The sequence below is a fragment of the Delphinapterus leucas genome, chromosome 14 (assembly GCF_059928025.1).
Source record: "Delphinapterus leucas isolate spDelLeu-1000000601 "Yukka" chromosome 14, BTC_Dleu_Yukka2, whole genome shotgun sequence".
NCBI lineage: Eukaryota > Metazoa > Chordata > Mammalia > Artiodactyla > Monodontidae > Delphinapterus > Delphinapterus leucas.
This window is the reverse complement of record NC_143142.1, coordinates 39,888,506-39,901,257: the sequence shown is the minus strand read 5'-3', so window position 1 is coordinate 39,901,257 and position 12,752 is coordinate 39,888,506. Positions and strand designations below refer to the sequence as shown.

Below are 12,752 nucleotides of genomic sequence, written 5' to 3'. Positions count from 1 at the left end.
AGATAAAACTTGATTAAAGGTTTACCGTGGAATGTGGTGGACTTGGATCTCGGTGACAAACCCTATGCCCAGAGTTATTGAGGTTAACTTAAAATTTTACGGGACTAAGCAGCAAAGCATAACTTGATCACCCAGAAACCTCCAGTCCTTTTTATTCTTCCATTTGTGTTACTTTCAGTGTGCTTATCGTTGGGTTTAAATATAATTTAACACAAGCCTTGTAGTGTTTGCTTTTTTTTAATGGAGATTCTCACTCAACACAATCCTTCCCACAGATCTTCCAGCCCATGAGATGGAGCCCATGAACAATGCCACCAAGGGCTGTGACGAGTCCGTGGATGAGGTCACGGGGCCCTGCAGCTGCCAGGACTGCTCGATCGTCTGTGGGCCCAAGCCCCAGCCCCCCGCCCCTCCTGTTCCCTGGAAAATCCTGGGTCTGGACGCCATGTACGTCATCATGTGGAGCACCTACATGGCATTCCTGCTCGTGTTTTTTGGTGCATTCTTTGCCGTGTGGTGCTACAGGTAATCCGTTTTGTTTTTCCTCCAGGACAAGAAGAGCAAAATTACCCAAGTGGCACTTCTAGCTTTCGCTCAGTAGACTTTGGTTCATTAGAACAGGAAACAAATATCTGCATGAATACCATTCCATGAATTGCTTATGCCCTGCAACCAGTCAATAATCAAAAGCCTGTTTAGCCGTTGAAACATTTGAAGTCAGTTTCATTGATTTATTCAAAATGGCATGTGATTTAAAGCAGCCGTTCTTTAACACAAAGTCTCATGAGCCAAATCTGATTCAAATCCTTTCAGATGCAATACTGTATCCTTCTAGATATCTGCGTCTTGACTTAGGACAGCACATTTTTTTTAAAACTTTTTATTCTGAAATAATTTTAGACTCACCAAAAGGGTACAAAAATAGTAGAGTTTATTTATATCCTCTACCGGCTTCCTCTAATGTTACAACGTACATCACCCATGGAATATCATTTAATCAAAACCATGAAAATAACATTGGTATACTGTTGTTGGCTAAACCACAGTCTTTTTTTCAAGTTTCACCAGTTTTTTCTCTAACACCCTTTTTCTGTTTCAGGAACCCATGTCACGTTCACTTTTTGTTTTATTCATCTCCTCCAATCTGTGACAGTTTCTCATCTTTCCTTTTCTCTTATGGCCTTGACACTTTTGATGAGTGCTGGTCAGTTATTTTGTAAAATGTGCCCCAGTTTGTCTTTATCTGATATTTTCTTGTGATTAGGTTGAGGTTAGGTGTTTTTGACAATATCACAGAAGTGACGTGTCTTTCTCAATGTATCATATCAAGGGCTTATGATGTCAGTATGTCTCATCACTGGTGAGGTTAGCCTCGATCGCTTGGTTAAGAAGGTGTCTGCTGGGTTTCTCTACTGCAGTAATGGTGAAGTTACTATTTCTCCCTTTGGAGTTGATAAATATCTTAGAGGAGGTATGTTGAGACTATGTTAATACCTTGTTTCTCCTCAAACTGTCGCCCACTGATTTTAGCATCCATCCGTGGATCTTGTCTTCAACACTTATTTCCTGTGGTGTTTGCCTGCTGGTGCCTTTGTATTTCCCTCGTTCCTTCTCCATTTACTAACTGGGCTTACTCTGTACAGAGTTATCCTTTCTCCTCTACTTATTTATTTATTCAGTTACGTTTACATCATGGACTTTTAAAAAAAATTCTGTGGTCTCTGTTCAGTATCATCATTTATCTTATTGCTCAAATTTTCCCAGTTTCAACCACTGGGAGCATCTTCTGGTGGCTCCTATGCTTTTTTAAGCATGCCCCCCCCACCCCCCAATTCTCAAGCTTGTTCTTATTTTCTGGAATCACAAGATGTTCTTTTATTTTCCCTGCTCCAGCCCTAGAAGCATCCTTTTCTGCAAGGAGTCCTGGTTGCTTTCATTGGAGAGTGGTGTTTAGAAACCAAGATCTAGGCGCTAGATGTGCTCATTGCTCCTGCAATATAGTGTTTACTGTGTTTTTAAAGAACCTAAAACTTTTAAATGTAAATGAGGGCTACAAGGTGAAATTATCCTTTATTAATTTTTTTTAATACCCTCATAAATTCTCCCCTGAGACTGATGAGCAGAGAGAGCCAGAGCAAGAGAACTTAAGGGAAGGCAGGCACCAATTAGGGAGGAAGCAAACAGGATGAGGAAGTGAGCTTTCAATGGGAAAGCTCGTGTGGGAATGTCAGAAGAACAGCCTCACTGTGCCGAGGTCCACGAACACGACTTGCATGCTTTTATTTTCCAGAAAACGGTATTTTGTCTCCGAGTACACCCCCATTGATGGCAATATTGCTTTCTCTGTAAATGCCAGTGACAAAGGTAGGCACGTTGGTACTTAACTAAAAGGGTTGGGACCATGTTGGCACGCGAGTGTTCATGTCCTCAACAAACGTTTATATGCCTGTTCCAGGAGAGGCCCTGAGCTCGTGCCGAGGACACGGCTGTGATGGAGACAGGGTCCTTGGCTTTGTGTGGCACTAACAACCCGGTCAGGGCGGCAGATCAGAACCACGCAGTTGATAATAGCAGTAGAATGATCCTGGCCTGGGGTGGCGGCTGTGGAGGCGCCAGCGTGGTGGTCTGAGAGCCGGGGTAGCAGGAAAGGTTGGAGGGAACCGCCCTGGACAGAGTGCTGAGAGCACTTTGCTTTTCTGGGCTTGTGTGTGAGCACCGTTCCTCTAGGGGTGGGGATAGGTGTGGGCAGGTGAGCAGGGCCGCCTCCAGAGCAGACAAGTAGCTGGTGGGGGGCGGGCAGGGGATCGTCCTGTGCACGTCCCAGTGTGTCCTGTGTGGGTGCTAGTCCCGTTATGGGCAGTGGTAGCTGATGCTCTCCCCGTTCCGACTTTCAGGAATGGCTTGGCTCTTAACCTCCACCCTCTCTTCCTATCCCGCTCTTCCAGGGGGGCCGTCCTGCTGTGACTCTCTGGGTGCCGCCTTCGAAGCCCGTCTACAGCGGCTCTTCGCACAGTGGGGCTTGTTCTGCGTCCGACACCCCGGCTGCATCATTTTCTTCTCCGTGGCCTTCATTGCCACCTGTTCTTCGGGCCTGGTGTTTATGCAGGTCACGACAGACCCGGTGGACCTCTGGTCTGCGCCCGGCAGCCAGGCGCGCCGGGAGAAGGAGTACTTCGACACGCACTTCGGACCTTTCTTCCGCACCGAGCAGCTCATCATCCAAGTCCCCCTCACCCAGCCGCACATGTACCATCCCTACCCCTCTGGAGCCGACGTGCCCTTTGGGCCTCCACTTGCCATAGACATCTTGCACCAGGTAATCTGCTCTTTGCAGAAATCAATTCCGGGGGACGCGGCACTTTGTCAGCTTTTGACCAGTTTACTTGATGTGGGTTTGGGGCTGAGTGTGGTGGTTTATCTTGTGAACCTTAATGATAAAAGTAAAGGCGCTTTTCATTTACTTTTCAAAAAAGTGATAGCTGTTGAATTTAATGAAAAATTTACTGTAGACCGCTTTGGTCATACAGATGGTCTTGCTTGAAATTGAGATGAGCATTTCTCTTTTGAAACAGAATGTATTTATAATTCACCTAGGAACTTATGGATTTTTTTCCCGTGATAATTAAAAAGTAATACACCAGGACCCAAAGGGATAAAGCCTCTTACGCTGTCCTGGGGACCTAGGAAGGAACTGCTGGATCACTGCTGATCCACCTGCAGGAATGAACTTAGTGTTGCCTGAATGTGGGCTCCCTGCCTGCATTTGGTGGGAGGTGCATTTGGAACGAGATCCATCCCGTGCTCTTACAAAGGCTTTTAAACCTGCCCGTTCTCCCTTATCACACTTACCTGTAAATAAACTGCATCCACTTATTTTTTAATCAACAGTTGCACAGTTGCATGGTTTTTCCTTTAAACATTGCTGTTGCCCTACAGAAAGTCTTGATAGCTTGAAAAAACATCAAAATATTCTCAAGACTTTAGTAGGATCTTTTTTCCACCCAATGACTGTCTGTTGCTTTTTCCCAGCTTGTTGCAAAAGGTGCAGATGTTATCATTTACCTCCTGGAATATATTCTCTATTAGAAAGTACGAGAATATACATAAATAACCATAGTATGGAGGAAGGTGGTATTTGTTGGTGAGGGGAGGGAGTGTCAGGAAGATCAGGCAGATGACCCCAGGCTGCCCTCTGTGGCCTCGTGGGTCCCTGTGGAGAAGGGTGGGAGGGCAGATGTTCGTGTGTCCTGCGCTGGGATCTGACCTGTCGTGGTGCCCCCTCCTCTCTCTGGGTGCCTGTAGGTGGGGTCTCCATCCCAGTTTGCTGTTCCTCAGCAAAAATATGTTTGTTTTCTTTTTAAGATTTTTTTTTTGACGTGGACCATTTTTAAAGTCTTTATTGAATTTGTTACAGTATTGCTTCTGTTTTGGTTTTTTGACTGCGAGGCATGTGGCATCTTAGCTCGCCAACCACGGATTGAACCCTCACCCCCTGCATTGGAAGGTGAAGTCTTACCCACTGGACCGCCAGGGAAGTCACAAAAAATATGTTTAAAAAAAAAAAAAATTTTTTTTTTTTTTAACCATCATGTCTCAGCCTTCCCTGTCTCAGGAAGAATTTTCGCCAAATCCTCTTTACCTTCTGACTCCTCCAGGCGATAACGGTTAGTCAGCCTCTGAGGGAAAACTGATACATTTCTGGGTTTGTTTATTTTAAAAATCATCCTTCAGGTTCTTGACTTACAAACAGCCATCGAGAACATTACTGCATCTTACAACAATGAGACTGTGACACTCCAGGACATCTGCTTGGCCCCCCTCTCACCATATAACAAGCACTGCACCATCATGAGCGTGTTAAATTACTTCCAGAACAGCCATTCCGTGCTGGACCACAAAGTAGGAGACTACTTCTTTGTGTACGCGGATTACCACACACACTTCCTGTACTGCGTTAGGTAAGTGGCAGGGACAGTCCTTCCTTCATTCCTCCAACATTGGAGCCCCTGCTGTGGCCACACACCGTTGAAGGTACTGGAGCCCCAGCAGGGATAAACAGCGGGATCCTCCCGGCAAAGCCTTCCCTCTAATGAAGGGAGGCAGAGGGTGAACAGTAGCCGCTGGCCCTGACGCCGGGTTGAGACGGTGCCAGGTCGAGGCGATGCAGTGGGGAAAGGAAGCTGGGCGAGGGCAGGGAGTGCAGGGGGCGTGCCGCTCTCGGTGCAGCGGAGACCTGGTCAGCAGAAGGGAAGACGGAGGCCTGGGAGAGTTGGGGTTCGGGGGGTGGGGGGAGTGTTCCGTGTAGACGGGCAGCAGGTGCAAAGGCCCTGGGGCGAGGCATTCGTGGTGTGTCATTGAGGAACGGCAGGTACAGGTACCGCTCAGCCCCTGACTCCCACCTGGATTGATAACACATAGTTGCACCGCCCCAGGCATTCCTGAGCTGGTTAAATAGTGCAAAAATAGAAGCCTGTAGTGCTTTTTCTTGTCTTTCAAGTATAAATTTATTTCATGATACTGAGTTTTTAAAATGTGCGGCATCCCCTCGAGGAGTGGGGGCTGGATTAGAGTGCAGTTAGATCGGAGGGCACCGAAGCTGCTTCGCCTCAGAGGCTCGACTGGCTGGGCAGGGTGCGTGTATGGTTTGAATTAGACACAGAGAAGCCGTGCTCGGTGACCTGTGAGGTGATCTTTAGGCCTGTCCCGTGGCAGGAGGAGGGGCTTGCGGCTTGCGTCTGCCTTCTCTGGATGCCATCCATGTACCTTGGCCTGATCTGGCCCAGAGACAGTTGTTCAGCCAATCAGACCACCACTGTGGCTGTTTCTTTTTTTTTTTTGCGGTATGTGGGCCTCTCACTGCCGTGGCCTCTCCCGTTGCGGAGCACAGGCTCCGGACGCACAGGCTCAGCGGCCATGGCTCACGGGCCCAGCCGCTCCGCGGCATGTGGGATCCTCCCGGACCGGGGCACGAACCCGTGTCCCCTGGATCGGCAGGCGGACTCTCAACCACTGCGCCACCAGGGAAGCCCTGGCTGTTTCTTCATTATGGAAGCAGAGAAATTATTCCTTGTCACCTGTGGACATGCTGCTCAGTTAACCACATCTTGACAGCCAACTGCTCTAGCTTCTGACCTGGTTTGGTGACTTTAGGTTCCGTCTCTTTTTGTTACTGGAATGTGACTGACTCTAGATGGTTGGGCTGTGTTTACTCTCTTCAGGATGTCACATCTATAAACACAAGCCCATGAAACAATAAGTGTAGCCCGTGTACCCAAAGCAGTGTTCTCCGAAGGACAGGTGGTACAGGGTGGCCACTGGTAGTTGGAAAGAAAGGTTCAGTATTATTTAACTTTAGTATTTAAAGAAAAAAGTTATTTTCTCTCTGTTTGTTTTACAAAATAAAATATCCACAGAATTTTGGCCACAGGGGAGACACATGAGATGGGTGTTTTGCCCGAGGGGAGCGTGGTTCACACAGGTGTGGAAACACCACCGTGAGCACCTCCTCTCCTGCGCGGCAGAGGTGTGTGTTGTCTGTGGTTCCGCTTGTGCGTCCCCAGCTCTCAACTCCCTCCTCACCCTCCACCTTTCCCTGGGCTGTTCCGCCTGGGGGCACGCAGGCCCTGCAGGAGCCCGGCTAGCCCAGAACCAAGCACAGACCTCCTGCTTCCCCTCATCACATGATGGCATCAACGCCTACCGCTTACGGGATGCCTGGACTCTTCCTCACGTAGCTCTTATGGGTTTTAACCTCAGCATGAGCCCTCAAGCCTGCAGTGTGGCAGCAGAGCCCCACATGTGTGGGTTGACAGGACTCAGCTTCTATACAGCCCTGCAGCCCTGCTGTTTGCCCCCAGCAGTGACCTGATCTCCAGGACCTGAGCCCGTCCCTTGTCCCTCCGCGCTGAAGGGCGGTGGTTCACATTGTATACGAGGACCTTCACGTGTGCCCAGCGTCCGCCTGACTTCTGTGCTGAAATGCTGGTTCCCTGTCACCGGTTGTCTGTCTCTCCTGCACTGCTTGCATCCCTGGCCTGGTCTCCCTGCTTCTTTCTTTCCTACTTCCAGACCTCCTTCCGCTTTGCCACCCGAGTTATCTTTGTCAAACAGCTCATGACCTCCCTTTTCCCCACATCTGATTGTTCCCTAGCGTCTACAGGATAAAAATCCAAACTGCTTAGCATGGCGCCTACCCCTTTTTTCCGCTGCTTCCCTCTTCCTTCCTAGCCCCACCCCCTGCCTGGGAGGCCCCCCTTCATGGGTACCCCATGCTCTAGACCCAGGACTTCCTGTGGTCCCTCAGGGCGCCGTCCACTCTATCCTTTCCTGTACCTGTCCTCATGCTCTTTCTTCTCTTCCCACCAGTGTGGTGTGTGGAAGCCCTCACTTCTTCCCTCCCAGGTGAATCGTCCCTCAACCTTAGAGACCTGGCCTGTACAGCTCTTTTCTTCATGGTGGCGGTTTTCCCCACGTATTAGCGGCCCCCTCCTCTGTGCACCAGGTGACATCAACCACATTGCACTGTATGTGCCTGCCTCTCAGTGATGCTGAGCTCCCAAAAGCAACTACTGAACTGTTATTATTCATCCGAGGAACCAGCCTCAGGCCCACATTCTTAATCCGCCTCATGACTGCTGCGTAAACGTTTAGGTCTCTGTGACGTCTTAAGGTTGTTCTAATTGGGTGGTGTTTTCTGAATTCTTGGCAGGGCTCCCGCCTCCCTGAATGACACCAGTTTGCTCCACGATCCTTGCCTGGGGACCTTTGGTGGACCAGTGTTCCCGTGGCTTGTGTTAGGAGGCTATGATGGTGAGAGAAGCTTTTACTCTTCCTGCTAGATAAAGTAGTCTTGGTTCTGTCATTAACAGTCAAGTGGTAATTACGAAGATTTCATCAATCAAGCACTCTTATTATTTACCCAGTATATTGGGTCCCAAATATAGTATCTCCTTCGGCTTTGGGTTTTATTGTGCATTTGAAGGAAGTGGTGTTAGCCATTTTTAGGTTACTCTTGGGAAAGCTGTCGACAGCTAAGGACGTTTTCCCAGAGTAATGCCATTGTGTACATCCACGTAATACGTTGCTCAGTTTCAGGGAGTTCATGGAACCCTTGAAACTCGTTGAGAGAGCCCCTGTGGAGTCTCTAGCCCTCTGGTTAAGAACGTCTGTAATGGGGGAGAGATAATATGTGAGATGGGGGAAAAGAAACAAAGTGGATAGATTTTTTCCTTCTAAACCAGTTGGCTAAGAATTCAAACACTTTTATAGTGGGAGAGGCAGTTGGTTTGCTCTTTGCTGGTTCCTGCAGCACCTTGGAGCAGATTCTGTTAGGTGTGATGGGGTAGTGAATCATGTGACAGCTTCGGCATCTGAAGCCTAATTACAGGCAGCCTAACAGGTTTTTCTCCAGCCTAAAGAAGAAGCCAGATGTTCTTCTCCTCATCCAGTGGGAAGGGAGAAGTTGTGAGCTGTAAATTTTACTCTGCCTTATGTAACACCATGTGGTTTCTAATCAGTGGGGAAAAGATGGTGTCACCAGCTGGGTAGCCACAGCCATCAAAATTAAATTTGTTCTCTACCTTATTCCTCCCACCAGAGTTAAATTCCAATGGAACAAAGATTACAATATAAGAAGTGAAACTATTAAAGTACTAGAAGAGAATGCAGGATGAATTTTTTAAAATAATTTTTAAATGGAGAAGGCATTTCTAAGCAGGATACACAATGCAGAAGCCACAGAAGGAAACACTGATGAATTTGACTGCATGAGAATTTAAAAGTCCTGTGTAGAGAACAAAGTTTAAAAAACAAACAGCAAACTGGAGAAAAAAAAAAGTTAGTGTACATAACAGACAGCATTTCCTTAATATGTGGAGAGCTCTTGGGGAAAAGAGAGAAGGTCAGCCACCCAAAAGAAAAGTAGGCAGAAGCCATATGAGTGTTAACAAAGGAAGAAATGCAAGTGGCTTTCAGTTATATGGGGAAAATGCTGAACCTCACTCCAAATTAGTGAAATGCCTCTCACTTCAATCTTTTACATAAGAGATTAGCAAAGATCTAAGTGTTTGATAAAATCTTTTGTGGATGGATGTGGGGAAACCACATTGTTGGTGGAAGTATAAATGGTTACTGGAATATAAGCTCCAGGAATACCGAGATTTTTATCTCCTTTGCTCACTGATGTATCCATAGTCTCTAAGATAATGTCTGGCACAAAGTAGGTCTCAGTAAATATTTTGTTGAAGAAAGAAATGAAAAACAGGAGGCCTCTTTGGAGGGCAGTTGGGGAGCATCTGTCAAAATTAGAAATGCACGTATTTTTTGATTCTGTGATTGTACTTATAAGAATTGATTCTACGAATTACATTGTACATATTGGAAATATCAGGTTATTCTTTGTAGTAATTCTGTATATAATACCAAAAAGATTTGCAAAGATAGCCATCAACTGGAGATTGGTTAAATTATACTAGGAAATATCATACAGCAGAAAAAAGAATAAGGACACTCTCTGTGTACTAAAACAGAGCATTCTCAGGATACGACTTTAAAAGCAGCATTTGCAGAAGAGCGTGTCACTGCTTGTGTAAACAAGGAGGGAAGGGGAGACTGTGCTTATGCACGTGGACCGTGGCTGGAAGGAGTCACAGTGCCATGGTGTGGGGAGGAGAGCTGAGACACAGACGGGGACTGAGGGAGGAGAGAGGCTTTTCCCTGAACACCTTTCCGCTCTGTTTGAAATTGTCACCATGCACGTGCCGTGTAGTAATGATGATATGAATGACAACTGTGCCTACTTCCACACGAGGGTCTTTTTTCTTCACTAGCTGAACTACACAGGCACCAGATCTCCTGTTGTGTTCCTCGAGCTCAGGTGTGTATAGGCTTCAGCCCTATGAGAAACCAGGCACCTAACTGGCTTGTGATTTTCCCCTCATATTGATCTAGTTTTCTGCACACTTGTAATCTGCTTTTTGATGTCACCTTTTTCCTTTCTAGATGAAAACTACAATAACGCCACAGCCCTTGTGATTACCTTTCCTGTCAATAATTACTGTAACGATACAGAGAAGCTCCAGAAGGCCCAGGCCTGGGAAAGAGAGTGAGTTGCTCACAGGGTCTAAACAAGCTGTTCTTTCTGTGGGAAGGTGGACCGTAGCAGAAAGCATTTACAATTAGTTCAACTACATTAACCAACAGTAGATCTAAGTTATGCCATTTTTTTTCAGTTGGTACTGGTGGTGCTATGAAAGAAAAAAAATCTATTAATAAATTTACCTATAAACATTCTTTTAATACATATCCCTGCAACAAGAATGCAGAAGTATCTATGCAGAAATGTTCCTTGCATTCTTTTCTAACAGCGAAACCTGAGCAGGCTGAGTGTATGTTAGTAGGGAGGAGTACAGTAGAATATTATTTCGTCATTAAAGATGGTGAGGCAAATAAATGGTTCAAGATAGTGACTAAAAACTGCAGTCAGCATGTTTGGACAAATATATGCTATGCATGCCATCCATGCCTAGAAAAGATATCAAACAAATGACCTGGGAACCGGTTAGCTGTGGTATAACCTCTAGAGAATGGGAAGAGGGGACCGAGGGAGACAGGGACTCTGAACAGCTTTGTTGGGATATAATTCATACACCATACAGTTCACCCATTTAAAGCGTACAGTTCAGTAGCTTTTAGTATATTCACAGATGTGTGCAAACATCACCATGGGCAATTTTAGAACATTTTCTTTACCACAGAAAGAAATCCCATCTTCTTTATTGGTCACCCTCCTAACCCCCAGCCCTACCCAGCCACCAATCTACTCTCTGTCTCTAGATTTTCCTATTCCAGACTTTTATATGAATGGAATCATGTACGTGGACTTTTGGGTCTGGCTTCTTTCAGTTAGAATAATGTTTTCAGGGTTCATCCAAGTTGTAGCCTGTGTCAGTACTTCGTTCCTTTTTATGGCTGAAGAATATCCCATCCTATGGATATACCACATTTTGTTTATCCATTCATCAGTTGATGAACGTTTGAGCTGTTTCTACCTTTTGGCTATTAGGAATAATACTACAAACATTCATATACAAGTTTTTGTGTGAACATGTTTTCATTTCTCTTGGTTGGTATATATCTAGGAGTAGAATTGCTGGATCATACGGTAACTCTGAGGAACTGGTAGACTTTTTTCCAAAGCGACTGCACCAATGGGACTTCCCCGGTGGTCCAGTGGTTAAGGCTCTGCTTCCACAGGTTGGGGAACTAAGATCCCACGTGCTGTGCGGTGCAGCCAAAAAAAAAAAGTGACTGCACCATTTTACATTCCCACCAGTGTACGGAGGTTTCAGATTCTCCACACCTCGCCAACACTTGTTATTATTTGACTTTTTGATTCTAGCTATCCTAGTGGGTGTGAAGTGGTATCTCATTGCAGTTTTTTTGTTTTATTTTGTTTTTTCGGCCACACTGCACAGCTTGCGGGATCTTAGTTCCCCAACCAGGGCTTGAACCGGGCCACGGCAGTGAAAGCACAAAGTCCTAAGCACTGGACCACCAGGGAATTCCCTCATTGCAGTTTTGATTTGCATTTCCCTGATGACTAATGAATTTGAGCATCTTTTCATGCACCGATTTGTGTAACTTCTTTGGAAAAATGTTTATTCATATCCTTTGCCCATTTATTTCACTGGGTTATTTGTATTTTTATTATCGAATTATAAGAATTGCTATATATTCTACAAGTCCCTTATATATTCTACAAGTCCCTTATCAGATGTATGATTTGCAAATATTTTCTCCCATTCTCCAATCTGTGTTTTTGCCTTTCTTGATGGTATCCTCTGAAACACAGACGTTTTTAATTTTAGTAAAGTCCAATTTATCTATCTTCTCTTTTGTTATTCATACTTTTGGTGTCATAGCCAAGAAACCATTGCCTAACCCAAGGACCTGGAAATTTACACCTATGTGTTCTTCTGAGAGTTTTATAGTTTTAGCTCTTACATTTAAAAGGTCTTTTATCCATTGAGTTAAGAGTTAATCTTTATACATGGTGTGAGGTAAGGGTCCAACTGCATTTATTTGTATATGGCTCTCCAGTTGCCCCAGACCATTTGTTGAAAAGATATTCTTTCCCCCATTAATAGTCTTGCCACCTTTATTGAAAATTAGGTGAAGGCAGATACATGGCATATTTCTGGACTCTTAGTTCTGATTCTTTGATCTGTATGCCTGTCCTTGCCTTGTGCTTGTAACCACACTGTCTTGATTACTGTTGGTTTGTAGTAAGTTTGAAATTGGGAAGTGTGAATCTTCCTACTTTGTTCTCGAAAAAGAAGATTTGGGCTATTCTGGGCCCCTCGCAATTCCATGTGAATTTTAGAACAGCTTGTCTTTCTATAAGGAAGTCAGCTGGGATTCTGATAGGGATTGCATTGAATCTGTAGATCAACTTTTTAAATTTTTGTTCCATGAGCATATGTCTGTAGTATAATATACTTTATTTAGAAATCATTTTTAGTAAAAAAGAAGTGAGACCATGAAGCAGTTTTTAAACTTGTTCTAAACCTGTTTTAAATACTGGAAAACTCAGCATGTCTGGAACTTCGTAATCTGGAAGTGTCCTACCTTCTACTTGCCAGTGTAGAAGGTCCTAACGAGGTATAAGGGTTAAGTGTGGCTTTTGTGTCGTAGAAGTTACGAAGAAGTTCCTTACTTAGTTGTCACTAAGTTGTAACTAAAAATACAAAATT

At 45.3% G+C, this 12,752-nt stretch overlaps 1 protein-coding gene across 3 annotated transcripts in view; it reads left to right on the top strand.

The window, feature by feature from the left end:
• Positions 1-12,752, top strand: part of NPC1 (NPC intracellular cholesterol transporter 1) — a 47,118-nt gene that overhangs the window by 20,798 nt on the left and 13,568 nt on the right. For all 3 annotated transcript variants that reach the window (XM_089894993.1, XM_022586828.2, XM_022586830.2), the window contains 6 exons: positions 276-525; positions 2,291-2,364; positions 2,946-3,316; positions 4,732-4,958; positions 7,709-7,809; positions 10,000-10,102. In XM_089894993.1, coding sequence (XP_089751119.1) covers positions 276-525; positions 2,291-2,364; positions 2,946-3,316; positions 4,732-4,958; positions 7,709-7,809; positions 10,000-10,102 — 1,126 coding nt within the window. The remainder of the gene's footprint in view (positions 1-275; positions 526-2,290; positions 2,365-2,945; positions 3,317-4,731; positions 4,959-7,708; positions 7,810-9,999; positions 10,103-12,752) is intronic.